This window comes from Opisthocomus hoazin, chromosome 4, assembly GCF_030867145.1.
Source record: "Opisthocomus hoazin isolate bOpiHoa1 chromosome 4, bOpiHoa1.hap1, whole genome shotgun sequence".
Taxonomy (NCBI): Eukaryota; Metazoa; Chordata; class Aves; order Opisthocomiformes; family Opisthocomidae; genus Opisthocomus; species Opisthocomus hoazin.
Genome location: NC_134417.1, coordinates 36158489 through 36185176, shown reverse-complemented (window position 1 = coordinate 36185176; position 26688 = coordinate 36158489). Strand labels below are relative to the sequence as shown.

At 43.0% G+C, this 26688-nt stretch overlaps 1 protein-coding gene across 6 annotated transcripts in view; it reads left to right on the top strand.

Moving 5' to 3' along the window:
* HECW1 (HECT, C2 and WW domain containing E3 ubiquitin protein ligase 1) overlaps positions 1 to 26688 on the top strand; it is a 271752-nt gene that overhangs the window by 136721 nt on the left and 108343 nt on the right. For all 6 annotated transcript variants that reach the window (XM_075418577.1, XM_075418574.1, XM_075418578.1 and 3 more), the window contains one exon: positions 3060 to 3154. In XM_075418577.1, coding sequence (XP_075274692.1) covers positions 3060 to 3154 — 95 coding nt within the window. The remainder of the gene's footprint in view (positions 1 to 3059; positions 3155 to 26688) is intronic.

The window sequence follows — 26688 nt, the reverse complement described above, 5'->3', positions numbered from 1 at the left end:
GCCTGCTGTGGGTGACCCTGCTTCAGCAGGAGGGTTGGACTAGATGACCCACAGAGGTCCCTTCCAACCCCTACTATTCTGTGATTCTGTGATTTTCCTCATATTTTCAATCTGAAAAAGATCTGGGGAAAAAGGAGGGGGGAGGAATCAGGGGAAAAAAGAAAACATTGTTCCCCTCGTGTTCCTAGAGCAATTTCTAAAGCTCTGAAGGCCCAAGAAAGATATTTTGGTATCAGATCTGCTCTCTGAATGAAACCTTTGACATTCATTAATCACTGTCTCAAAGACTGCCTGATAAATGGCTCCACCTCTGCCACTGTTTTGAATTGAGTGTGACACTTGCATCTCTTTGGGCTGCCTTCTTGCCAGTTTGCATCTGTTTGGGGGGCAGTTTGACTGAAAATTAAATTAGGAATCGTAATTGTGTGAAGCGGAGAAGAATCTTCAATACCCACATGATTCTTTCCAAATATGTATTCAGTCATCTTAGTAACTCTTTGTTCTTGAAAGCAATGCTAACATCCAGAATACTTATGTAAGGATATATACATTCCTCCTTCTGTTCTCTCTAATACTTGTAATTTAATTAAATAGATAATTTTAAACCGTAGTTTCCCAATGTATGTGGTAACTGATTTCCTACTTGTCAACCCACAGCGAGATCTCCTGTTGTGAGGACTGAACGTTGTCATACAGGCTACTACCTCAAGTTATATTATTAACTATGTGAGTTAATAAAAATTTTAAAAAAACACCCCGAAGCTTCTTTTTATTCTAGCTCTTAATGTTCCATGCAAACTGTAGCTAAAAATCTCCAGGGGAGAGGAAAATTAAGGTTTGAATAATTGGTGAGAACTGCATGTTTTAGCTTTTGTGATATGCTCAGCTTTTGCTGTCCTCTCAGTGAGTAAATGAGTTAGCTGCTGAGCTGTTAAAAGGTCCTGTAGAGAAAATTACAATGTGAAAATTCAATCTGGACTTGCAGTTTTTCAGTCCCACAAGTTCATCCAGCTTTTTTGCTGCCAAAAGAAAGCAACTGCTGCTCCCAGGTGCAACAACAGGGTTGCTTGCTCAGCTGCACTGGCATCTCAAGTAATTCTCTTGAATTTGCAGAAGTTGGTTTGGGGCATAGTTGCAAATTAAACCTCAGGATGGGCAACAAAGCTGCTCGTGGAGGTGATGAAGGACTTTGTAGCCTGTTCCACTTCTTGTGGAGTGCTGTGAAGTAAAAGGGACACATGTAGGCATCTGTTAGTGTAGTGGGAGAGGTGTGTGTTTTCACTGTGTGAGCAGAAATGTGCACCTGGTTGCCTGATGAAGAACGAGCTATGGGGTTGGAAAATACGGTGGCAGATGAACTGCGCTGGCACTGTGCATCTTGTCAATGGAGTGTGTGTCCCTGGTGCCTCCTCAGGGAGGAGTGCTAAGAAGCCACCTGGAAATCAGAAGTGCTCGAACTACTTGGGGATGTAAGCTCTTTGGTTTTCTATTTCCGAAGTCATATTTGAAAGTTTAGAAGGCTATACTCTCCTAAGACTATTTTGTCTTTCAAAAAACAAATCGGGATTTATTTTTCCTCCTGCGGTCTTGTGTGTCTGTAGGTGTCAGGGTAAGCAATTCAAGCCTGAGGGCTTTGAGGGTCACCACTGCTTTTCATGTCCCCGTATTTTGCTTCCACCTGGGGTGCTGCATGGTTGGTTTTTTGGATCTAACAAATGGCAAACCACAGCACCATAATCTGTGGCTCTTAATGTTGCCTAATCTTTTGTCACAGCTGCACTGATTGTGCTTATTTTGTTATTGGAGTTAAAACAGCAATGCAGTTTGTATCTTAAAACATTGACGTTCCTTTATTATTTTCTTACAGAAGCACTCTAGTTACAGTGAGTGGAATTGTGGCTCTACAGGCAAAGTTTGGTGTTCTCCCTAGGCTGCAGCAGCAGCTGCAAAGCAAGGTGTTAAGGAAAAAAGTTGATTGAGAAACACTGTGAAGTATATTATGGAGCAGCTGAAAATTTCCATGGTGTTATCCAGTTAAAACTGCAAGATGTGAATGCTGCTTTTATTTAAATAGGCATTTTTCAGATCCCACAAACATACCTGTTAGGTACATACAGTGCATACCCGCTGTGCTATTGGCTGTATGTAGACACACATCGATCCAGTTCACGTGCTAGTTAACTGGGGAAGAAAACTCCTGCTTGCAGACTGGGCTCCAGCAAGTCACCAGGTCTAGGCGAGTGAGTGTGATTAATGCATACTAGCGATTCGTATCTTTTCGTAGTTACAGACCAACAGAGAAGTTGGCTGAAAGTAACTTTCCTTATTGCAGCAGACAAGAAGGTGGGTCGTAAGGGGATGATTGAACAAGAAGCTGATTTCACTACTTCTGTGCCTCGATACAGTTGTTGAAGTAGGCTTCCTTCACTTTATGTATCTGAATATCCATGCATGTGCCAAAAAGCAGCACTGGGAGTGATCGTCTTGGTGTTCCTCACCCAATCCAGATCTTTAACTCGGTGGAGATGCACTCAAATGAGGTCATCTGGTACTATGCTATTTTTTAAAAATATTTTAATGTGGTAGCCGCCAGAGCAGATAATCTGCGTAGATGTGTGTCCTTGCTCTGAGCAAGGCGGGAACAAATTGACTCAGTGAAACCTGTCAGTGAGTAACTATGCAATCTTGTTGTCCTGAAGAAGTTTCTCGCTTTCTCCGCACGCTAGTGTGTGCTGTGTCTGAACAGGGAGGGTGTCTCTGTCCCTGTCTGTCTTCCTAATGTAGCTAAAGGATGCTGATCAGGCACTGTAAGGTCTGTTTGTCGTAACTACTACTCAGAATACACTGGGGGTTTAACCATTTTAAGTTACAGGAACCAAACTCTAAATTTTACTCTGGCAAGGGGAGGATGGGAGGCAAGAGGTATCCTGTTGTGCCAACCAACCTGGGACAAACCACTGTCACTTTAACTGTTTGCCAGCCTTGTGCCTGTGAGCCGCAACCGATTGTGCAGCTGCTCCCTGGCAGTTCTTCTAATCTAAAATAATTCTCTTTTTTAGCTGAAACAAAGATCTGCTTCAAGTACTACCACGGTGTGAGCGGGGCGCTACGAGCCACAACTCCAAGTGTCACAGTGAAAAACAATGCAGCTCCCGTAAGTTATGCTGGCCTTTTATATTTTTCGTGTTTGTACCATGCTGTCGTTGTGCTAGGCCTTGCTTTCACTGCTGGGTTTACATACTTTTTTTATGAAAACTGAACACAATGTTTGCTTTTCAGCACAATGCAGTACAGAGGAATGGGGTAGTCTTTCAGTTAAGACATGGGTTTGTACACCAAGGGAAAGAAGATTCAGCTTTCAAGTTGTCCTGAGTACCTTCTCCGATCTGGGCAAGTCCTATGTCGTGGCTCTATCCCATTCTGTAAAGTTCTCTTTTCTCTGCTGGGTGATGCAAGACTTGGCTGATATCTCTAGAGGATTTGGGATTCTTTGGCTTTAAATACAGTAGATGTCCAGAAAAGGCAGAAGACTTTCCTATTTTAAGGTGCTTTTTTCAAAATCAAGGTATGAGTGTTCTTATGGTAGTGCCTCTGAGTTTCATAACAGGTGCACTGTGACATGCTTCCATCAGTGGTAAGAAGTGGGCATTCAGGTCCTGATCCACCAAAGTACTGGGGATCATTTCTGACAGATTGAGGCTTCATTGACAGCAATTTAGGCTTGCTAGAGCTTAGCAAGCTCTGGCCTCAAATGGCTCTAAAAAGCTCTATATCTCACATGGTTTTGGAAAATTTGGTCACCATGAGAATGGAATGTTTTTTAGAAGCTTTCAGGGAGACTTGCTGACCTCCAGAGCTTGTCTGACCTTGCTGACAGAGTTTTGTTGCCTGCTAGGCTTTTCTTGGCAGAGATCTGCATGAGCTGAGGAGTTTTAGTCCAGCCAGCATTGGATGTTGTTTAATCTGGAAGATGGGTTCAGGAAAGATCTTTCAGCTGAGCAGGACTCATGTTTAAAAGAAAGTCCTCTTTGTGCGGTACTCACAGTCTTCCTAGAGATTAGATGAGAAAGAGAAATGCCTGTTATGACCTTTAGCTGAGTATATTCCACGTGGCTGAAAAATAAATATGATAAAAAATGGCATAAGATAAGTTTTCAGTCTGAGGGCCAAACCTGTGTTCTTAGAAATGGCATTCTCTTCACGTTATCTGATTTTTCCTGCCTTTCTGGGTTACAGGCTAGTCTGTGTGTTTTTGCTAGTTTCTTTTGGAGGCCAGAAAAGCGAGCAGTGTTGCAGATGTGGCATCGGTTTCTCTGTCTTCTTTATTGTTTGCTGCATGACATAAATATTTGGTGAATTGTAAGGCAAATAGTAAACAGTGAAGACAGCAAAAGCAAAGGAATAGTAACAAAAGTTACGCAATATGAAACTGGATGGACACCCCCTCCCCATGAGTGGAAGAGGGAAAAACTGGTAAAGATTTGAAAACTCCTTGAGAGTTTAGAGAAAAATAATGGGCTGGTTCTTGCCTATGTGAAGGCTTTCAGCTAAGTATGATCCTCCAAACTCCAGTCCCAGCTGAAACGGTCAGATGGCTTGCTCCATCTGCCTCTGTAGTGCATGTCCAAGCTGTATTACTAAAGATGAATGTTTCACAGCATCCTGCGCCATTGGAAGGTAGTGTTACCCTCATTGCACAGATGGGGAAAGGGGGATAACAAGGGATTTTCCCAGCTCTAGCCTTTTCCTTGGTTCTTGTGTGTCTCCCTACTGCTGCTGCTGGGGCCCAGGTTACACCACGCAAAGTGTTGACCTTTGAACTGCAAACACACATAGGAACTCGCCTTCTGACTGTGATTTCATGAATGGTGAATTCCGTGCTCTTTTTTGTTGGAGTTTTAGTAGAAGGAGAGAAGGAGAAAGCATTATTTAGAAAAAATATATTTTAAAATAGATATAGTTTATTTCAGGATTTCTTTAATGTCTTGGAACAATAATCAGAAAATTCTTGTCTAAAAGAAGCAGCAGATATTCTGATTTGTACTTTGGTATGCTTATTCACTACCAGCCAGAGATTAAATGCACAGCTTTCATCATCCATGTTGCTGGGTCCCTCCCCATCCCTTTGCAGCAGCTCCCCAGCGAAGTGTACTGGGTGGGCAGCCTCGTCTCTTTCCTGTGTCTTGAATCAGAATTTGGGCATGGCTGAGCAGGAAAACAATAGATTGTTTTATTTTCCCCTGTTCCTCTGTGTGATCAGTTAAGGGCTGCGGCAGTCTAGCGCTATGCCTGTAGCTCATCTGAGGTCCCTGAGACTTCTTACCCTAGTGAGGCTTGACACACGGGGCCCTCCATGATCGAACTGGATGCATCGAATTCCTCAGTTGTTTTCATTGCTCCAGTGATTTGGAGCACTGCCCCAGGGTCCCAGGCATGCCATTTCTCACAGTACCAGCAAAAGCCACAGTCTTTTGACTGCTGTGGCCTGGGTGCAGAGAGGGGCTCCGCTCAGAAGGAACCTTCTTCAGATCCTGAGGCAGGTTCTTTCATGTCCTTCCTGCTGGAAGAGGGAATCCTACAGTCTGCAGTTGGAAATTTACCCTCTTTTTCAGTCAGTAGGAGTTTTAACAGTGGCTGTGGGACCTTAATGTGTTAGAAATAATGGCTCTGCAGGGAGAAAATCTCAATAGGGATCAGGCTGTGGGTACAGAGGCTGAAGTTTTCGAAAGGCTGGTTGCCTTGAACCAAAGGGAGTTTTGCCGTTGCAGTGACGGCATCACAGATTCACCCTGAAGCTTAGGCTTTCAGTCAGGAGACGGAGGGAACAAGGCTTTGTGTGCTTGACACAAGCGAACTTTTTTATTTGGCACAACTTGGGAAAAAGATCCAGAGCAGGTGTCCTTTGAGAGGCAACATTTGGGGACAGGTGACCTTCTGGGGACAGCGTTTTCACTGCTAGTGCAGACTCATCTGCAGCTGATGCCAGAGCCACCCAAGTGGATTCTGTCCGAGCCTCCGGCCGTGTCGCACCTCCCGTGGCGGGGGCAGCAGCTGGCATATTGGCTGCTTGGCGTGTGTCCCGTCCTGTCTGTCAGCCAGACCTGCAAACACCGAGAACCAGCAGTATCCTAACACCACAACTTAAAAAGAAAAAACGACAAGAAAACTCCCTCATTGTCTGTCTGACTGCGGTTCGCTGCAATTGAAAAGCAAGAAGAAGCTGGAAGTAGTCATGCTGGGGGCTGTAAGCGGTTGCCGTTCTTGTACACGTGCTGCTGAGACTGTCTCTAACTGGCAGTTAGAAGGAATCCTGCTTCCAAAGGGGAAAAACCATAGCTGTGTTAGTTGGATGTCTTTGTACAGCGCCGATGGTGCTTTAGGCTGAGTAGCATCTCGCATTTCTTGTATTATGAATGTTCTGCTCCATTTGAGTTTATGTCCTTACACTGTAACCCAGTTATTAGAACTGCCTCTCCTGCTGATTAGGATGCCCTGCGGTTCGTTTGTCGGCGAAAAGTCCTGTCACATTTTATCGCCTGTGAATCATCAAGCTTGAATATCTGGAAACGAAGGGCTGTGTGCTTTGGCTGATTCTTACATGGAAGGAGTGTAAATGCGAATTTGGGGCAGTGGACGGGCCTGGGGGTAATGGCAGTAAAATGGAGCACCTGCAATTCTGGAAAAGGAACATCCTGGCGGGTGGCTTTTTTTCTGGGCTAGTGGCACCCTGAAAGCGGTGTTGCTTGTGCACAGTAGTTTACACTACTAAAGCATAAGCATTACCATGGTGTGGATGAGCAAACAGTTTTCTCAGTAAAAAAGAACATTTTCTACAACATCTAGAACATTCCTCTACTTGTTACTCTTCATTTATTCATAATGTTGTCACTGCTAATTCATCTTTATATCAGACGCTGTTGTAGAAAAATAATACTAGTCATAACAATTATTTCTAGCAGTAGGAAACTGGTATCTTGCTAGTGTGAAAATGATGCAACTTGAACATGACTCTTTTGCAGTAAAGCAGGCATGAGAACAGCATACAGAAGGAAAAAGAAAAACCTTTTCCCCTAAGAGTTTATAGCCTAAAAAGATAAATTAGGTACATCACAATTAAAAGACAGTAAGTGGAGAATCAATGTTTTAGCCTCAGGACAAATGTCTTCACTAAATTGGGAGCGTCCTCTTGCTGTGTATTAGATGCAAAGAACTATGGCTGTTCAAACCTCTGGAGCTTTCGTGCCACAGTTCCTGTCTCGTAGATCACGATGGCACTTGTCGAGTACGCTTAGCATCGTGGGGAAAGCTATGTAAATTGGAGCTAATTATTGAAAGAGATCTGCTCTGTGTTGTGTTTGTGTGGCAATGCTGCCTCAGCTGGGTTTCCCACAGCAGGAATTACTGCTTGATAAGCTGCTGCCATTTGGTGGTGGCTGATCAATCCTGAGGACTTCCTGCTGTAAATATTTGAATTATATGCTGTCATGTCAGAGCATGGGCTGCCAAGGAGTGTTTGATAATGAAGCATTCTGCCTCATTTCCACGTATGTGCTGCAAGCCAGGATTTTAAAGTGTGCACGTAGAAACAGCTGTATCTCTTGTTCTTTCCAAAGGCTGGATTTAAAAATCTCAGCTATATGTTGTTTTTGACTTCATGTCTTATTTTGTAAGAGACAAGTTTTAAAACTGTATTTCTGGGACATTGCTATGTAATAAATCTAACAATCTGATTTTGAGAGTGTAAGAATAAGTATTCTTCAAGAAACAGAGGATAAAGATGAAGCAGAAACTTCTAGTTGCTTCTGCACTGTTCAGCAATTGAGGTTAAAAAAAAAAGTGTTTATGGAAAACAGAACATCAGGCTGCTGCAATTAATCATGGCAAAGAACATAAGCCAGGTACATCTTTAACAAGTGTAAGTGGTGTACCTTGGAAGGCTCAGCATTTCCAGGGAGGGAAGCAGCCCTTCTCTGGAAGCTGTGGGTGTGCTTAGGTGACTGGATATTTGCCAGGACTGAGCAAGAGAATCCTCTTTCTTCATCTTGAGATGAGAAGTAGTCAGAGCTCCCCCAACTTGCAGATGCTTTAGAATGCGAGGTAAGGAGTAGCGCTGTTAGTCCCACCTACATTCTACCCATCTCTGTATACGTCTCCTCCTATTTAGAGTACCAGCAAAGGAGATGGAGTCATTCGGGAATGAAAAAGTCAAGGCAAAATGAGCAGGGGAGATGACTGGAAATACTCAGCTGGAAGGAAGCGTAGACACCAGCAGTCAAATACAAAGTGCTCTCTGCCAGGGTACAGTCCCTTTCCAATCTAAAAGGGCATCTAACAAAGTATATATGCGCTAAAAAAAAAACTGCTGAAAGAGTGGATTCCACTGATTAACTATTCAAGGTGAATAATTCTGAATACAGTAGCTGATACATGAACTGTGGGAGGAAGGTGATCTCTGTAGACTTCTGATCTATCAAAAATATATGCCCATTTTTGTTGTTTTCCTGGTGTGATGTTTCTTTCACAATAGCAGCAATGCTGTCCACATTCCATCTGCCTTATGTGCTCCTACTTTGCACTGGTGTAGGGTGACATCATGAAGTGGTATAACATGAGAATATCAGTCTTTGAATTTAAAGAAACTATGACATTGACTGGGAAGTTGCTTCAGCCTTTCAGCAGAAATTTCTGTATGTCACTGGTTTTCTGTAAGTGTGCAAGGAACCATTTGGTCGCTTGTGTACAAAAGAATATTATGGTATCTGGAGTTAAGAAGGTGTAATGGCTTACAGTAAGCTCATCAGAGGGAGAAGAAAGAAGCGTACTAATACCTCTTAGCAGGGAACTGGCAAAGATTTTACTGCGTGCCTAGGAACTGTTAACACTTTCATGTTAAAGTCCTGTGTGCGCTCACAGTACACATGCTTTAAAATTTTTGTAAAGAAATGAAGTTAAAGAAAAAAAGAGCAAGGAAAAGATTAGGAGTAATATAGAAAGGTTTTCATTAATACTCTGTTGTTTCCAGCACTTCATATATTGTAGCATTACCTAATGTCTTCATCCAGAACTGGGCTCTGGAGCAGTACACACTGAATGGATATGCTAGCTGTTAAACGAGCTATGGCTAATACACATTCAGAGCAAAGGATGGCTTTCCGTGCAGAATTTGACCCCCCTAGCTACAAAATTACAAGGGAATGATTTTTAGTGTGAGAACAACCCTCAGCACATTTGTTACAACTGAAAAAATGTAATGAATTCATTCTTTCACTTCCGTTTTGCTTCATTATAAAACCATGGTAGTGTTATACAACCTGATTTGACGATACTCAGTTGTGTTTAAGCATACTTACATGAGCAGCCTTCTAATAGTTGCACAGTTGAGCCCTTAGTTGTGTGTAATTAAATTTTTGGTTATGCTTTTCTATATCCTAATTAGCACTGATTCAAAGAATTTGAAGGTTAATGACACGTCCAAATTATTTCTTATTGCAACCTCAGTAACACAGGCGCGTTTTCAGCATCCAGATACATAAAGGCTATTGTATTTACACTGCAATTACCCTGTCGTGTAGTGAGCGCTCCATTTATATGAATTAGTGGAGTCCGAAAGCGTAACCAGTGTGTAATTGGTCTCTGACTGCTGTGTAACTATAGTCACTGCATTATAAATAATAACCTTTTCCTTCCTTTTATTCCCTCTACTCACATTTTGTATCGGGATAGTTGGCAAGAGGTTTTCTTTAAACATTAAGAAAACTTATTTCCACTGAAGGCCTCTTTTGACTGCAGTTCAATAACACTGACTCTTACAGTTCTGATTTAGTAAAGGTTCAGAGCGTGTGCTGAAACCGCATTGCCATTACTGGAAATGTTCAAGGAAGGATGGAGCACCTCTCCTATGAAGAAAGGCTGAGAGAGTTGGGGCTGTTCAGCCTGGAGAAGAGAAGGCTGCGGGGAGACCTTATGGTAGCCTTCCAGTATGTAAAGGGGGCCTGCAAGAGAGCTGGAGAGGGACTTTTTACAGGGGCATGGAATGATGGGACAAGGGGTAATGGCTTCAAGCTGAAAGAGCATAGATTTAGATTAGGTAGGAGGAAGGATTTCTTCACCATGAGGGTGGTGAGGCACTGGCGCAGGCTGCCCAGAGAAGCTGTGGCTGCCCCCTCCCTGGCAGTGTTCAAGGCTGGGCTGGACAGGGCTTTGAGCAACCTGGTCTGGTGGAAGGTGTCCCTGCCCATGGTGTGGGGGTTGGAACTAGATGATCTGTAAGATCCCTTCCGACCCAAACCACTCCATGATTGTCTTCTAAATTGGCAGTGTCTTTCAAAACGGAATAGAATTAGCAGGTAGAGTTGTTTCGGGCAGCATTTTCATTATGACAGATCTCTGATATGTCAGTAGCTAAAGTGACAAATCATCCAGTTCTGTGCACCAGGTGGCTTTTTTCCCCTATCTTGATATCGACTTTTTCAGCTCGGAGAGGTTCAAACTGCTATCACCACCGGTTCGTAGACTTACACCATTTATGAGAGGCAAGTGCTTAGAACTTGTTGTCGAACAAGCACAAATTGAGCAGGGCAGGTACAAACAATTTTCTTTCTGAACATCAGCATTGATTTCCTGAGCAGCAGCCCATAGCACTCAACACACGGGTATGTTCTTTTCTATTGTTCCAAGCCAGTCTCTGCTTTTCAGCACACAGCTGTTTGCATATTTCAATGTTACTTAATTTTGCAGTCTTTGTAATCTCCTGCTGTATGAAACTGAGATGTAGTGTATTTGATCATGATAATGGAATTTCAAATACGAGCACCGAAGATGAGGCTTGCTGCCAAAAATCAGAATGGCTTGGAAAAGACTTTAACCCAAAATATGTGCCCAAAATACTCTTCAGTGCTTTTTCTGAACTAAGTTGCCTGCGTATTTCACACGCGTCTTCCAGGACTGCATGTCTACTAGAGAAGCGAAAAGAGCCACTGATGTGGCATGAGCACGATGCAGGGCAGCGGCTCAGCACGGTGCTTCTCTCGACTGCAGTACTTGTCACCTCAGAGGACTCTCAGTGTGCTCGCCGTGCTGCTGTGAAACAATCGACGCAGAGCGCTCTGTTAAGCAGCGGCTCTGCAGGTACTGCTGATGGGTTGAAAGCCAGTGCCCTTTTGCATCCTGTGGTGAATTCAGGTAATGCACTACAGCGTGAAAAAACTAGTCCTATATATCAAGTATATCCCTGGCAGAGTACCAGCCACTTGAAGCAGAAAAAGGCTGTGTGCCTATACAGACATGGTGGCTGGGGCACGTGTCTGCTTCAGTGCATGGGAGAGTGGAACGTGAGTGATCTGTAGTGGGAGTTGCAGAGGTCCTGATATTGTCATCTTTAGTACTCTTTTGCCAGTGCTGGCATGCTGAAGTGCCTGGTAGCTTCAAAACCTATTTTGTTTTTCACATCATGCACTGCTGTAAGCATAGCTGCAATGGATTTAAACAGGGAAGAGATGATGCAAGAAAAAGCTGGCATCTGTTAATTTATTAAGCAAAATAATGCTTTAAGGGTTCATCTATCAGACATTTTCCTACTGTGCTAGCCTGAAGTTGTGTAGTCAGAAAAGCAGAGTGGGGACAGAATAAAAAGCAGGGTTAAGGCCACCATTTGCACATATCCTATTAACATTTTGTCAACTTCTTGCTCTCTCGTAGGCTCTAATTAGGCAATGCTAATTGTGGAGCTGCTGAGCCATCCATTGATATCATTGGCCACAGCCTACGCTTCACTTCACAGATCAGTTGCACCAGTTTTGGGTTTCTCCATGTTGCTTTAGTTTCTTTCTGCATGTTGTTTCAGAGCAAGCGCTTGGGTCAGATTTAACCTTACTGGGCACTTAATCCTGTATGAACTTCTAAATGTAGATTTAGAGTGGTTTAATTTAGCAGACTTGGCACAGCACAGAGTTGAATTGAAGAAATAAAAAGCATGACAGACAGGAACCGGAGTGATTTTATTTCAGCCACACCAAGCAGCTCATTACACAATCCATGTATTTGTTAGTGGATTCAATATGTGTTTGGTATTTCCCAGCCACTTGCTTTCTGAATGTCTCTCTATTATGGTCACGTAATAGCCATACTAATAGTCTGCACATCATATTACTCGCTTGTGTAGTTTAGTAAATTCTGAAAAGATCAGTGACTATTCAGCACACTGCTCTATATGCTAGTGCTTATATGTAGTGCTAGTGATTTTCTCATTTCCATGACATCTACGCCTTGTAAACACAGTGTAAAATTCCTGACTTTGGTATAGCTGCTTCTGTCTTATACTAGCATAACAGGTTATGCTATGGCCTTTTATGTTCCTGTGTACTCCCTCCTACATCTCGTTGGATCCATGAAAAACAGTACAGTTCATGAAATTATATGGTGGTTCTGAGGACAGATATTTTAGTTTTGTTGAAGGAGGAAGGAAGGATTTAGACCTGTGGAGGGTGCTTCGGAGGTGAAGGCGATAGGTTTCTGAATGAAGCACCTCCTGCTTCCTCCCCTCTAGGAGTTACCTGCTGCCGTAGGGCATGAATCTGGTTGTGGGTGAACAGATAGATTACTCAAGGTGATTTAGGCTGTATGATGCACCTTTCCAGCATGTATCAGTTCAGACAATACAAAAAGATTTGCTTTGATGTTGCATTATAAACTAGATTATTTCTGCCCTTTCCCCCTGCATTTATCAGTTTGATTTGTTATTGCCTATTTTGTACACATTGATCTAAGTCTCAGTGGTACTCTTCGAGGCTTGCTAATGGATTAAAGAAAGAACGTTGTGTTCTAGCCACTTTTTGTGTGTTATTTAATGAAAGCACTGTTTATACTTAGCACAACCTTTATTTTTAAAAAACACACTTATTTTATTAGGCCAAAAAGGAACAGGAAATGCTGCCAGGGTGAATCCTCACCCGTATCCAGCTAGCCTGACATGCAGGATTGTGGAAGCTACAAGAATCCTGCATTGCACGGGCGTGAAATCCTCTAGGTCCGATCGTGTATGTCTGCAGTGCTGTCTGAGGTATAATGAGAAAAAGGACAGGGTTTGGTTTTCTGTGCTCTGTTATATTTCCACAACTGCTTATCCACATCGTGACTTGGCTGGCCATAACGTTTTCACCAGCTGCCCTTTCCCAGTGTGCACTGGATAGGCGTAAGGGGCTAGCTGTTGGAAAAACTTCTGTCCCTCTTGCAAATGGGCGCTTGATGACTGCGAGTCGTTGCAGCAGGGAAATAATTTTGGGCTTATTGATTGTAAGATTTCTGTGTCCACATAGTTTTTTCTCTTTAATTAGACCTTGCAAGAAAAAAATCCTTGCTTTCCTCAATTTTGAATTTACTATTATTCAATTTTTTTGTGTTCTCCCATGTTCCAGGATTATTGAAGACGGAGATAAGAAGCTCTTCATCTTCCATCTGTGTACTAGTTAGCATTGCTTATAGCTTCACCGTGTTTCCTTTTACTCAAGTTCTTCTGAGATGCTTTAAAAGCAAGTGTATCAGGTGATGCATGATTCTGATCTGTATCTTCTCTTGCACAGTATTTAATACGAAATGAGATTCTTCTTGAAGGCATAAGCAAGCATTTTCAGGGCCTTTGATATCCTCTGGTACTCAAGAGTTGAGGAAGTTCTTCTGTGTGTTTATGTAACAATATAGAAAGAGAGCAAATTTTGAGTGTGGATAACAACTACGTGGTTTGTGTAGAATTACAGCTGAGGGTTAGGAGACTTCTGAAGCAGGAATGATGTTAATTAGCTAAGAAATCTGAATCAGTTGGGATGAGATGTACCCATTGCAGTATGTGGTGGACTCCATGATCCAGGAAGTGCAGCATTTCTGGGACGACATTATGTTATTAAGACAAGAAGCCTGTGTTCTGGTGGTCGTTAAACCATAGTGACACTTTTTCAAGACTAGCCGAGTTAAAGCATGAATTCTAATTGTTCAGTTTCTGTTTTGGGTGTTATGACCCATGTTTAGTACCTAAAATTTCAAAATAGTTATCTTTTTTCATGCCTTGTCCAACTTTGTTATGTAGTACTGCTGTTGGACATCTTTGTTTCATCTCGGGTGTGGGTGCCAATCTATTACCTCCCAGATATGTGCTAAGAATTAATGTTTTCTGAAAGGGTTAGAAATTCTCAAATTAAAGTCATTATAGTCTTTAATCTCCTATTGATTCCTATTAGCTGATGAGACAAAGCAGAGGACTTCAGAGCAAGTATTAGCCATGCTGAAGAGTGCAGGTTTCTGACTGACATGTCCATCAGGAAAATTAGCATACTAAGCCATGGCCATTAGATTAAAGAAGAAATGACTCATGTTGAGGAAGGAATGCAAGTATTAGCTGAGAGGCAACTGTTTGTGTGGATAAGCCTTCCAAAGGAGTTGAGTAAATTTTGAAGGTGTAGAGGGGAAAACATGAACTCACTGCTTACTCAAAGCAATGAATAAAATCCCAAATGACTGTTGAAGAGCTTACAATGAGCAAGGCGAAATAAGCAGATGGAGCTGGGGCAGTGAAGGAACTTGTTTTGTAAAACTATTGCGATACCTCTGTGATGATGCGAAAATAAGACACCAGGAAAAGTTGGTAAATACAGCAGGATTACTGGGTTATGGGTTTATTTTTAAAATATCTGATGTTTGTAAGAGAGCAGTGATTTCTAAAAAGACGTCAGGATGTCAGAGGCTCATCTCATTTCTTGGAGATGGTGTTTTGTGTAACTGCTGCTGGGTCTCAGATACTCTGCCAAGTAAAAAGGAAAGAAGCTTAATCTGCAGGAAGCGATGCTTAAAAAGTTGTGCCTGCAGTTTTTAAGTCTATTGGTGTAGATCGTGGTAATTTGAAAGCCAGGTCTACTGAAGTTAGTAGAGATCTTCCTGCGTATTCAGTGGGTATTTCTCTCAAAGCCTAGGTGTGAACTATTGCACAAATATAGTCTACATGCAATTTGCTTGTTATTTACATTGTGTTTCTTTGCCTGGCTGTTTTAAATAAGTTATTTTGCTATAAGACATGCTGCTTTGGACAGCTGCTTTGGAGTATAATGCAAAAAATTGAGTAAAATTTGGTGCTTTTTGCAGAAAAGAGCGTGGAGACTTCTCTGAGGTCTCTGTCTGGGGATTCTTGATGCACTGACCAAGCTGCCCTTTGCTTTGTGTTGCGGTCAGAGCTGTTGCCAGCAGATTTACAGATGTGAGGAAAACATTTAGGACACAGGGGTGACAAATGAACTGAACAAATCAGTGGTGAATTTGCTGTGCGAAAGCAAAGTGTAATCTTACAAAGCTTTGATGCGTAGTTGAGAACAGTGGTAATTTCTTGGGTGGATGTGCAGGTTGTAAAGTCTCTGAACCATCCGCAAACGAAACACATGTTTCATTGGAATCGCATATTCCTAAGCTGAAGGGTGCGGTGTTCCCTGCGGCCAGCTGGAAAGCTGACACAGCGGGAGGAAAGCAGGGAAATGGGTACAAGTCCTCTTCTTGTGTCTGCACATCCGTATCGCTTGTATCTGAGTACAAGCCGAGGTATGAACTTAGGATGAGGTGGACAGTTGCGTGCCCACTCTCTTGCTCGGCACCTTTCAGTCGATTTCGGCAACTAGCGTTCCCTAATGTGGCTGTGTCAAGCACTGGGATGATTTCTCTACCTCAGAGCAGCAGCCAGGCAAACAGCCAGACACGCTGAGGGAAAGGAAACTTGGCAGAGCTGCATGTGCAGCCTGCGCTGAACCTGTCTGTGTGCAGTCCTGCAGTGAAGTTTTATCTCTGCTGAAGCTGATAGATGCCATAGACTTTGGTCCTGATTGGGTTTTCTAGCAGCCTGTGTAAAGGAGAAGAATAACTTACTTTTCTTGAAATATCGTCTTTTTGTTTCCTTGTCTGCTTTTTGTCCTGGGAAGAAGGCTGGACAGGAGGAAGATATGGGGGGAGAAGAACAGTATTGTAATCTCGCAATGCATGGTCCTTTATAAAAGTAACCGGTACTTAAAATCCGTCCTGAAATAACCCATGCTCTCAGATAACCTAGATAAAAGCAGCAGACATGTATGCGGAGATGACTGAGGTGAACTTGCGCAGATCGTAACTGTGGATTTGTAGGTTGTTTTGAATGTTTGTGGCATAACTCACAGGTTGTTTCAGTGGAAATGCCGTAAGAAGGTGAAAGAGAAGAGCGGGTGGTGACTGAAAGCTAAGAGGTTTTTCAACAACCCAGCGCCCAGCAGTGCTTGCAGATATCTGCCCTTCCAGCGTAGTGTGCACAAGTGTTCTTGTGTGTGTAGGTCCGTTTGCGTGTGCATGCAGGCCTTATGATCACGTCATCCTTTCCACCTTGTTGCTTTTTTTTTTTTTTTTGCTTCTCATGTATCTTGGATTGTACTTAACTTCTTACAAAACCTAGGTGATCGAAAAACATGTGTAACGTTGTATTGGGAAAAGGTTGTGATCAGACACGGCTAAATAAAGAAGGAAGCATTACAATTTACATTCATGAAGAGGCAGACTTAATGCTTCGCAGTTATCTTGTAGGTTTTTATTTCCTGGTTTCTAGAAGCTCGACAGGATAATCATGTGCCCTTAATGTAGTTTTGCTGATGGAATACAGTTATATAATACTGCATACTTTTCTAAATCACTTTTGCTACAATTATTACTTGTATGAAAGATTAAGACTACAAGAGGTTCAAGCGAGGAAATCGATGTAGGTCAGTATGTTATATATAAGCAGATGTGTGTAAGAATATTTTTTAATACAGTTTTGAACCATTTGTTCATTTTTAATCTTTGAATCTCTTTAAAAACATTTTCTGCTTCTATTAAATATCAGGGTGTTTCTCCCAGCTAGGTAGCTGAGTTCTCAGACAAGCGCATTTCCATCCACACTGAAAGAATGCAGCCCCTCCCCACTTCATATCTCCAGTTTAAAAGCAGGCTGAAATTCTTACATCTGTACAGTCGGATGGAAAGCAACTAAGTTGTTCTAACACGGTTCCCTTTTGAACTCAACGAGTCTGATTTTTTATTTACACTGAGGTCCTTTTTGCCCTTGTGGCCATGCAGTAGGACTTTTTATGGTCAACATAAGTATAAACCACATTAATTAGACCATATACTGATATTCTTAGCAAAGGACCACCAGCATTGCTCATGCTACCTAACTAACCTTGGCCAACTGTTAATGTTTAGTTCAATAAATATATAAAGGACTATATTTCACGTAGCACCACACTGAAGACTTTTTGTCTAGCAGACTAGGACTGTACTATGACTGTGATTCCAGAGGTGAAGTATTGGAGGGCAACCAATACCTGTTACCACAGAGCTGAATCAGCTACATGGGCATAGTCAAGGCTCATACCAGAGAAGTCTGGAGGTGCCACTAGTTGTCAAGAAACACTGGTTTTAATAGCAGCCTATTAATTTTTCTCATTTTCCCCAAAAGGATCTAACTTGTCATTGCAAGCAGGCAAGTTTGAGAGCTGTTGCCATCAGGCTTGAGTTCTAGCCAAGCTGTACGGATCGTTGTTGAGATTGGTTGTCTTTTTTGGTATTTGGTTTGGGTGTTTTGAGATGTGTGTGAAAGGGAGGAAGGGAATTTTTTAGCTTGTGGAAGGTCTGGAATTTTTGGAATTAATTGTTTGCTTTCCTTATAGCATGCTCCTTTACTCTTTTTGTTTTCTGCTCTTCTCACCCGGTGAGCCTTTATGCTTTTTGGAGCTCCTACCCCTGAGAGGATGCTTAGGGTTAGCATGTTGATTTTTTTTTTTTCCTTCTTCTTTTTTTTTCAGTTGCGCCTTTGAGGGTGAGGAAGGGCAGGGAAAGCTGCTAAGCCTGTCTCATGATATCCTCACTTTTTACTGGGGATGATGCATCATTGATGGGGCATCAGCATAGGCTGCTTCAGTGTCCTGTAGTTCAGGGGTATACAATGCTGCAGCAGTGGAAGATAAAATATTCATGCCATGAAGTCAGTGGCCAAACTCTTAACCACTTTCAGAGGGGCTGATATTGATTCGGCAATCATCCTTTGTGTTGCAGTGTAAAATGGCAGCCCAGCCTGCCCCAAGATGGGAGGCGAAAAGTCATGGCGGCTGTTCATCTCTCTCCAACTGGTTAAGGGGGGGCATGGTCCAAGGAGGTGGCCTGGATCAGACCTGCTTTTGTATAGCCCAAAGTTTTGGACACTGACCAAGAAAGTTTTGTTCCTACTACTTCCTAGAGAAGTGCAGAGGGAGAGCTGCTGCTGGACAGGCAGGCTCGTGGCAGAGCACCGGCCTCTGCTCTCAAGGGCTTCCAGCCTCTAGCAATGGCAACAGTCAAGCTCGGCAGTCCCCTGCGTCTCCATCTTTGCCCAGACAGCTGCAGGCAGGTGAGATTGCCTGCACGGGGAAGGAAGGGAGAAACTGTCTGCCTGGCAGAGGGCAGGAATGCTCCTGGTGGGGATGAGGGGGAAGATGCTTTGTGCAGAAGAAACTTGCCTTCATGTAAGTGTACTTGGCAAGGGGAAGGATCTGGGGAGCGGGGGACACAGTGTTTGCATGGGGGTGGGAGCCACTTCTCTTCCGTATGAGTATTATTCTTCCTCTCTGGGTGAGATGAGGGCGATGTGTTTTTTGCGTAGCATGGGGTGTGAGCCTTGGCGTTGCCTTGCTCTATTCCACAGAATGGTTTCCCAGCACTGACTGAAGTGTTTGAGATGAATTCTGCACTGGCTTCCATCAAAACCAACACATGCAACGGGAAACACCTCTGTTGCTGATAAGGTGTGATTTATTTATTAAGTTCTACAGGAATTATATCATTATACACACTGCTGCTAATGATTTCTCTGCAGTGACAGCACTCCTGCGTTTAGTTGACATCCATTTCCCATCCTGTCACATTTAATGGCTTTGTTTGGAAGTCTTTTACATCCAATATGTAGCAGGCCAAATCCTTCACGAGGCTTTCTGTAATACCCAAACTGCTGTAGTGAACTCGGCTGTTACTGGAGAGTGGATGTCATAAATGCTGCTGTCTCCCTAAAGCCTTTGACATACCTCAAGTTTGCCGTAACACCCCACCACAGTCATTTTCAGGATGAGTCTGGCCTCTGTTTTCTTCATCCTTCAGATTCGTTGCTAAATTACATGTGAGGAGAGTAGCAGAGATAGAGCTATTTTGTTCAGTCCTAAGAGAAATCTTAGATGGTGTGTTACTACCTAATGTGGGAATAAGGAGACAGACTCTTCTCATAGTGCGTGGTGAGGTGGCAGCAGGCCATAGACACAAGTTGCAACAAGGGAAATTCTGATTAGACCTCAGGAATATTTTTTTTTTCCCCTCAAGAGAGTAGTCAAATGTTATAACAACTTACCTAGAGAGCTTAAGGGATCTCCATCCTTGGAGGTACTCAAAACTCAACTGGACAGGGCCCCAAGTAGCCTGCTCTGTTGGTCCTGCTTTGACTGAAGGGTTGGATGACTTGAGGAGATTGCTTCCAACATTGGTTGCTCTATGGCAGTTTGTTTACAGTCAGTATTCCCACAACACTGGAAAAGGCTGGTGACTTAGTAAAGCCCATTGCTATAGAAAAAGCAGCAAAATAAGAAAAACAAAAAACTGAATGCTGTAGCCAGCAGTAGCCAAATAGGAAGATAAAGGTAATTCTAAAAATGAAAAATCCAAAAAACCCAACCACACAAAAATAAAAAAAACATGCATTTACTGAGAATAGAATTTTTGCTGGGTCTGGTAGATCTCCCAAAAAATGCCCAGGAAAAACATCAGGCATGAATGAGGCTGCATTAACGAAGTGACTGTAGATTCTGTCAAAAGAAAAGTTGAAGGTTTTTTTCTCAGCTTGACCCTTTCTGTGCCATCGTGGCTAGAAGACTCTGTGGAGTGCAAATGTTGCGTTAGTAATTCAGCAAGACGGAGTGACATTTGAAGTAGCAGAGATATTTCTCTACTTTTTAAATCGGACTATAAATCTGTGTAGTTGCTTCATTTCTGCCTAAAGCAGGATCAAGGTTGAAAGTAAAGGGTCTGTAACTCACTTCTGGAAATAATGGTATTCATAGTGAATTGGTATTTGGAGCATTCGTTTAGAACAATGGGCATTGTCCACTGCCTTGCTGCTTCTTTTATGGCGTAAAGGATCATTGACTCATTCCCTCGTCCAGACCCCTTGATGGCAAGAGTAATGCATTCAGCTGTTCTTCAAACACAGCTTAGCTGAAGGAGATGGTTGTCTCACACATGTGAGTGTTACTCATCTATGTACTTGTCCCAACAAAACTGTTAGAAGTGTAAGGAGTTTCTTGAAGCTCTAACAAAGGCTGCCTGCAGGCACAAACTGCTGTCTAATGCAGTTCCCTGCCTTCCAAAGACACCATGGATGTGTCAGTTTAGAGTATTTCCACTGTATATGCCCTACGTTTTGAGCACTCTCGTTCTTTCATAGTGCAAAGAGAAAAGGTGTTGGCATCAAATTTTAGTTCTCCGTGCAAACAAAACGTTTTCTTGAAAAGTGTAATTTGGAGTCTACAGGGGCAATTCTTATGCAGAACTACACGATCCAAATGGTGCCCAGTGGGCCTGTCTTGCTCGTTGGCAGAGCTCCAAGTTACTTCAATGGGTGAAGGGGTTTGCTTAGCTGTTCCCAAGAGGATAACATTTACAAGCAGCCTTTGGTGTTGGAGTGTTTAAGCACGTTAATACTCTGTGTACAGACCTGTCACATTTACAGGGCTGATCCTGTCCTGCATTAGGCAGCTGTGTGATGTAAATTTGATCATAAACACAGACTTTCTTAGAGATTTTTTCTGCATGATGGTGGCTCTGGGGTGCACAAAGCTGTATAGCGACTGCAAGGAGCCTTTTTCCTTGCTGAGTTGACCCAGAGTGTTTGTATATTGGGGCTGTAAGCTACTGTCATCCTTTGGACCACTTTAAACTTATTGAGAGACTTGTGCTGAAAGGCTTACTGGCATCAAACAGCACGCAGTGCCAGAGCCAACGGGAGCACTGCATGAGATACCTGCTGCAGAAAGCAGCCCTCTCATGAGTTTGCTACATATGAAGAAAAAATGACTGCTGCTTAGATGGAGTCCAGTCATCAACCCAGAAAGCACAACCCAAAGCCTATCCACATGCATGTGTGATTGTGTTTAAGTATCTGGAAGTCCAAGAGTTTAAGTGAAGTTTCAAAGCATGAAGGAAGATCAGAATCTCTAATCAAAGTTTTTCCTCTTCTTCCAAAGGGTAGTTGAAGTTTATTAGACAGGACTGTTGAAACAATGATGAGGCTGAATCTAATAAAATTTTGGAAGAAAAGCATGCTTGGCTTTCTGGGAGATACTGATTTTGTTGCCTTAATCCTCGATTTTGTTTTAATTGAAAATGGTTGCTCTTAAGATCCCTATTCTAGCTGCTGGTTATGCTGAAACAGCATTCTGCCCACACAGGGTAGACTGGGGAATATGAAATATCTTCATGCCATTATGGATACCTCATACGCTTGGTACATGCTGTCATTGAGTGTCCACTTGTCGTAAGTGCTGATAGTTGCCTTCTAGAGGACTTTACTGATGATACTAAAGAGCAATTTTTTTTCTGGCAATTTAGTTTGGCTTCTAGGGGAAGATTTTGTAACATTTTCAGTGGGGAAAAAAATTGCTTGCTTCCTTGCTACCTTTTTTAAGGATTTCTAGGAGAGAAGTTTTTGGGATGAACTACTGTATACTGGGAATAAATGAAGTAATCGATAAATACTGCTGCAAGAGGAGGCAAAAGGAGCTTTCTGCAGACAAAGGGTAATCACTGTATTCCTGTAAAGGTAAATTCTCCCCTTAATTAGGGAATGGGTTTGAGAGGGTGGTGTTACAAGGCTAGAATGGTGCTGACCATGACACTAGGGGAGGACTGTGTATGTGCATATGATCAGTCCTTCAGGGATGTGAGCTGCCTGCAGAGAGCCCAGCAGAGCTGGGCTCTGCTGCTGGAGAAACTGGCTGCTGTTCGGAAGCACCTGATGGAAAAATACTGTGGTGCTAGCACAGTGGCTTAACCAGCTAACAGGGTAAATGGAATATATTGTATTCAAGAGCAGGATAATTCTGTTAACAGAGTGAGGTTTGTAGCTGAAGCACTGCCGCTAATTAGGGCTAGATTTTCAAAGTGGTGCCTGGGACTATAGCCATAATTCTGTCAGTGATGGTCATGGAGCTCAGGTCTCCGTTGCTTCTTTCACAATTCACCTGTTCTGTCCCAGTGCACCCTGTGTTGCCAAAATGTGGTAGTCGTCAAGTGATGGAGAGGAAGGGAGTGCTTAGTCTGTTTTTATTTAGTCAATTTTTTTCCAGAAGTGTTTCTTATTAAATTCAGTGCTAGGAGAGAAAGGGAGTATTCACCCATTTGCAGCTCTGCTGAGGACTGCTCCCTCTTCAGAGACAATGGAACAATATGAAGCCTGAACTTGGCACGATGTTTTATATTCTTTTACTGTGAAAAGACCCTTTGCTGCTGATCTGTGGAAAATGTAAGCCCTTTGCTACTTGCTTAGAGAGTTGTCCTAATGTGAAGAGTTCAGTGAAATCAAGAGGGCAACAGTAAAACCTAATAATACTAGGTCAGGGGAGAACAATTTTTTGAGGAACTCTTCTTGATACCTGCGCCATGTACGTGCACAGGTCTCATAAAACAATAGCTCAAAGCTGATTCAACTGACATCAGCAAAGCTGTGCAGAGTGGAAACTGGTATTCTGCCCTTGCATCAGGCTGGGGAGCTTTGGACCCATCTTAGATGAACAGAGGGATGCAAACAGGTGAAAGGAGGCAGAGGCCAAAGTATCAGCTTCTGCTTTTGCTCCTGGTTGTTGAATTTGGGCTAGTAACCTTATTTATTTTTTTTTTTAAATCTGTAGGGAAGTTTAGTGCTCTTGAAAAGCAGAGAACTGGAGCTTGAAGCAAGCATAGTGCAGCCAGTTCCTGGGCTGCCTGTCTCTTCCTCCAGCTCTGCAGCACCATGTCTTTAGCTCTGACACATCTAGCGATATTTTTTTGTTTCCTGATGTGTAATTTGGAACTGAGTTGAGGCTATTTTTCACTTGTGATTTGAATCAAGCATGGGTCACAGCCTTCCCTTTTTGCAATACTCTTGTCTGCTTCTTTTCATCCTCAGAGCTGGTGTATACAAACAGAAAATACTTCAGCGCTTTATTTTTGTAGTTCCCTGTTTTTTCATTGTAGACTTCCGTCTTCCATACAGGTACTGGTTGGAAGTGTGAGCCCCTCTGAAGACTTTAATGTCTTCTTAGATCTGCTTCTTTAAAGAGAAGCTCTTGTGAATGGGTAGCATGGTCCAGGCTAGAGCTTTGCTAGTTTACAGTGCCTGACTATTTAATCTGTATTAAGTATTACTGTAGTTACAATTTGTGCTGTTGGTGTAAAATATTGCAGGTTTTAATTAGCACTTTTTAAAATTGGAACATAGTTGGATTGAATGTTAAGTCGTATCTGTGGTGTTCCCCATGAAAAGCCAACAAATACAAACAGCTAATGCAGCACTGTTTCTCATGTCACTACAGTTCTCTTGGTTTTAAATGGGAGAAGTACTGTCCTATGTGAGGTAATTTATATCCGTTACGATCATTAAATGTTTTGATTATTTTGCAGCAGAAGCTACTGATACAGAAGTGTTTTGACTGTCAGTGAAGAGTAAAACTTCTTAAGCCAGATGTTTCTTCTACTTATGGGAAAAGAAAATTTGCGTAGCTTTGAGTTTTTTCATGTGGTCTTAGGGGCCAACAGTGCTCTTCTGGAAAGTGTGTTACAGAAGGTTAAGACTAAGGCGTAACAGTGTTTTTCTGTGCTGTTTGTGGGAAGAGGAGTAAGTGCTTGGTATTTGCCAGCTATGCATGTCTAGCTGTGGTAGAAACATATAGTAAAATTCTATTAATCCTTGGTCAGCAGGACTTCTAAGATAACTAGATTGGGCTACACAATAAACAAATAAATGTCTTAATGGTGCAAAGCACACTTCACTAGCACACTGCGCTATACCTGGTGACTGTGGTGCCCAAAAGCAGGGTTTTTAGTACATCACCAGGAAAACACAGTTACAGCGTATTCCAGACTTGCATTCACACTGTGTGCCCAAAATTATTTGCCTCATTGTAAGCTGGAGACACAGGCAGGCTGAACAGGAGCACATGAGGTGTGCCCTGTAGGCCGTTTTACTTTTGGGAGCGAGAGCATTGTCCTTGTTACTCTTTGACATAGACTGGTGAAGGGTAAGGTATTTTAGGAGTAATTTTTAATTAGCTGCGAGAGTGTCCGTTTCTTAGCTACTGCTAAGAAGGTTTTATAGTGACACACTTGTAACTTTTTCTCAGCAAGAGCTGATGGACTCTGGTTAGTACTCTGGGATTCTTCAAGATTCCCCCCCCCGCCCTCCCTCATAACACATACCTCGGCTAAAGAGGGAGGGAGTCTTGAGGGCTCTATTTGCCGGTGTGAAGCCTACCTCCTTTCTCGTTCAAGGTCATGTAACTTTCCTCCGGCATTTGCAGGAACTACTCACAGGGAAAAGTGATGCTAGGACGTGACTTTACTATCTTTAGCTTTCAGTTATCTCCTGTCGTCTTTTTTCTCTTTACTGAAAAAATGAAAAGCACTACCAAATGTGGACCTTTTCCTGAGCTCAAAGTCCTGAGAGGCTTGCATCTGGCCTCAAGCACTTCCCCGTGTTTTGCAGATATCCATCACAGACTCTGAAGGTTGTCTTTTGCCATGCTTCAGAGGCTGGGAAACTCTGTAGCAGACCATAAGATTTTACAGGGTGCATTTGCTGGGGAATATTTTAAAGGAAGTACCAGTTCTTCTCTAACTGCTTGAATGCATGCACTCCCATCAATGGCAATGACACAGGCTCTGATTACAAGCAAGGAAAGCGAAAGGAGGTTTGAATCTTGTTCAGGAAGCCTTTGGTTTTCTGAGAGATTCAGCTAGGCTTGAAGTTGCAGCTCGCATCTCTTCATGATATGACAGAAGCATGTAATAAAAGCATATTCATGTTCATCCTGTTTGTGTCAGCAGGACTTGTGAAGTAATTAGGGTGGACTGCACACTGTGCAAACATGACATTATACGCTAAAAATATTAAACTAATTCAGACTGAGCTCTCACTTCAAGGGCATAAAAGAACGCTGAAGTTACTGAGGGGAGAAATGACATTTGTTCCTCTTCATACCAAGGACTTCAAGTCTATAGAATGTCAAGTGATGAAATGAACATTGTCTTTCTGTCAACTAACTATGGTTTAAGTGGCAGTTGAGAAGATAGAGGGTTTTTTTACCTCCCGATGACTAAATTCAAGGTTTACTATAAAATCAGTCGATTTATTTCATGATAAATGGCAAGCAGGAAGAGTATGACCTGTGCACTTCCCCCTCCCGAGCCTCAAGACACTATGAATGAACCCCAGTTGGCACGGTGGCTGGCGAGTGTCGGTGACCGTGTGCCCTCCTTTGTCCTGCCCTGTACCAAGTGCTCTTAGCCTTGTTCTCACCTCTGAGGACAGTCTGCATTAGAAAATGAGGAATCCAAACTGCAGTAAATAGCTTTGATTTTCTGAAAAGAAAAAAAAAAAAAGACAACTTAGCGTTGGGAAACTTTTGTCATGTTTTAAGTCCATATGATGTTGGGCTTGGTCCCAAAAAATGTCCCTTCAGCTGGAGAGTGGGGCATGGGTAATGACCTTGACTGGTCAGGACATGGAGGAGGGAAGCCCAGTGTACTCAGCTAGTTTGGCACAGCAATCTAAATCACACTGCACTCCTGGTGCAGGTTCCCTTCCTCCAACACTGTTCCTTCTGACTCCTTGAAATGCCAATATTAAAGTAAAATCACTTTCCCAGCCTTCCGGATATCCTTCTCTGGGTATGTCCATACATAACCACTCCTTCCTTTAAGAGAGGATGTCTACCTGCTCAAGCGCCCCCAGCACGTGTCCTGCCTTGCCTGAGGATCTGTATCGCTGGTGAGAAGGTGCAGCGTACATGTGGGGAGAGCTGCCAGACCACTGGAGGACAAGGAGGACAGGCTTGGGGTGGTAGAGCTACACAGGAGGTGTTTAGCTTGGGTGTATGAAGTCTTTAATGACACATCCCAGGTCTCAGCCCAACAGTAAGTGTATCTCACAGAATCACAGAATGGTAGGGGTTGAAAGGGACCTCTGTGGGTCATCTAGTCCAACCCTCCTGCCGAAGCAGGGTCACGCAGAGCAGGCTGCACAGGACCGTGTCCAGGCAGGTCTTGAATATCTCCAGAGAAGGAGACTCCACGACCTCCCTGGGCAGCCTGGTCCAGTGCTCCGTCACCCTCAGAGGGAAGAAGTTCTTCCTCGTGTACAGCTGGAACTTCCTCTGCTTCAGTTTGTGCCCATTGCCCCTTGTCCTGTCGCTGGGCACCACTGAAAAGAGTCTGGCCCCATCCTCCTGACACCCACCCTTCAGATATTTGTAAGCATTTCTAAGGTCCCCTCTCAGCCTTCTCTTCTTCAGGCTGAACAAGCCCAGCTCCCTCAGCCTCTCCTCGTAGGAGAGATGCTCCAGTCCCCTCATCATCCTCGTAGCCCTCTGCTGGACCCTCTCCAGTAGC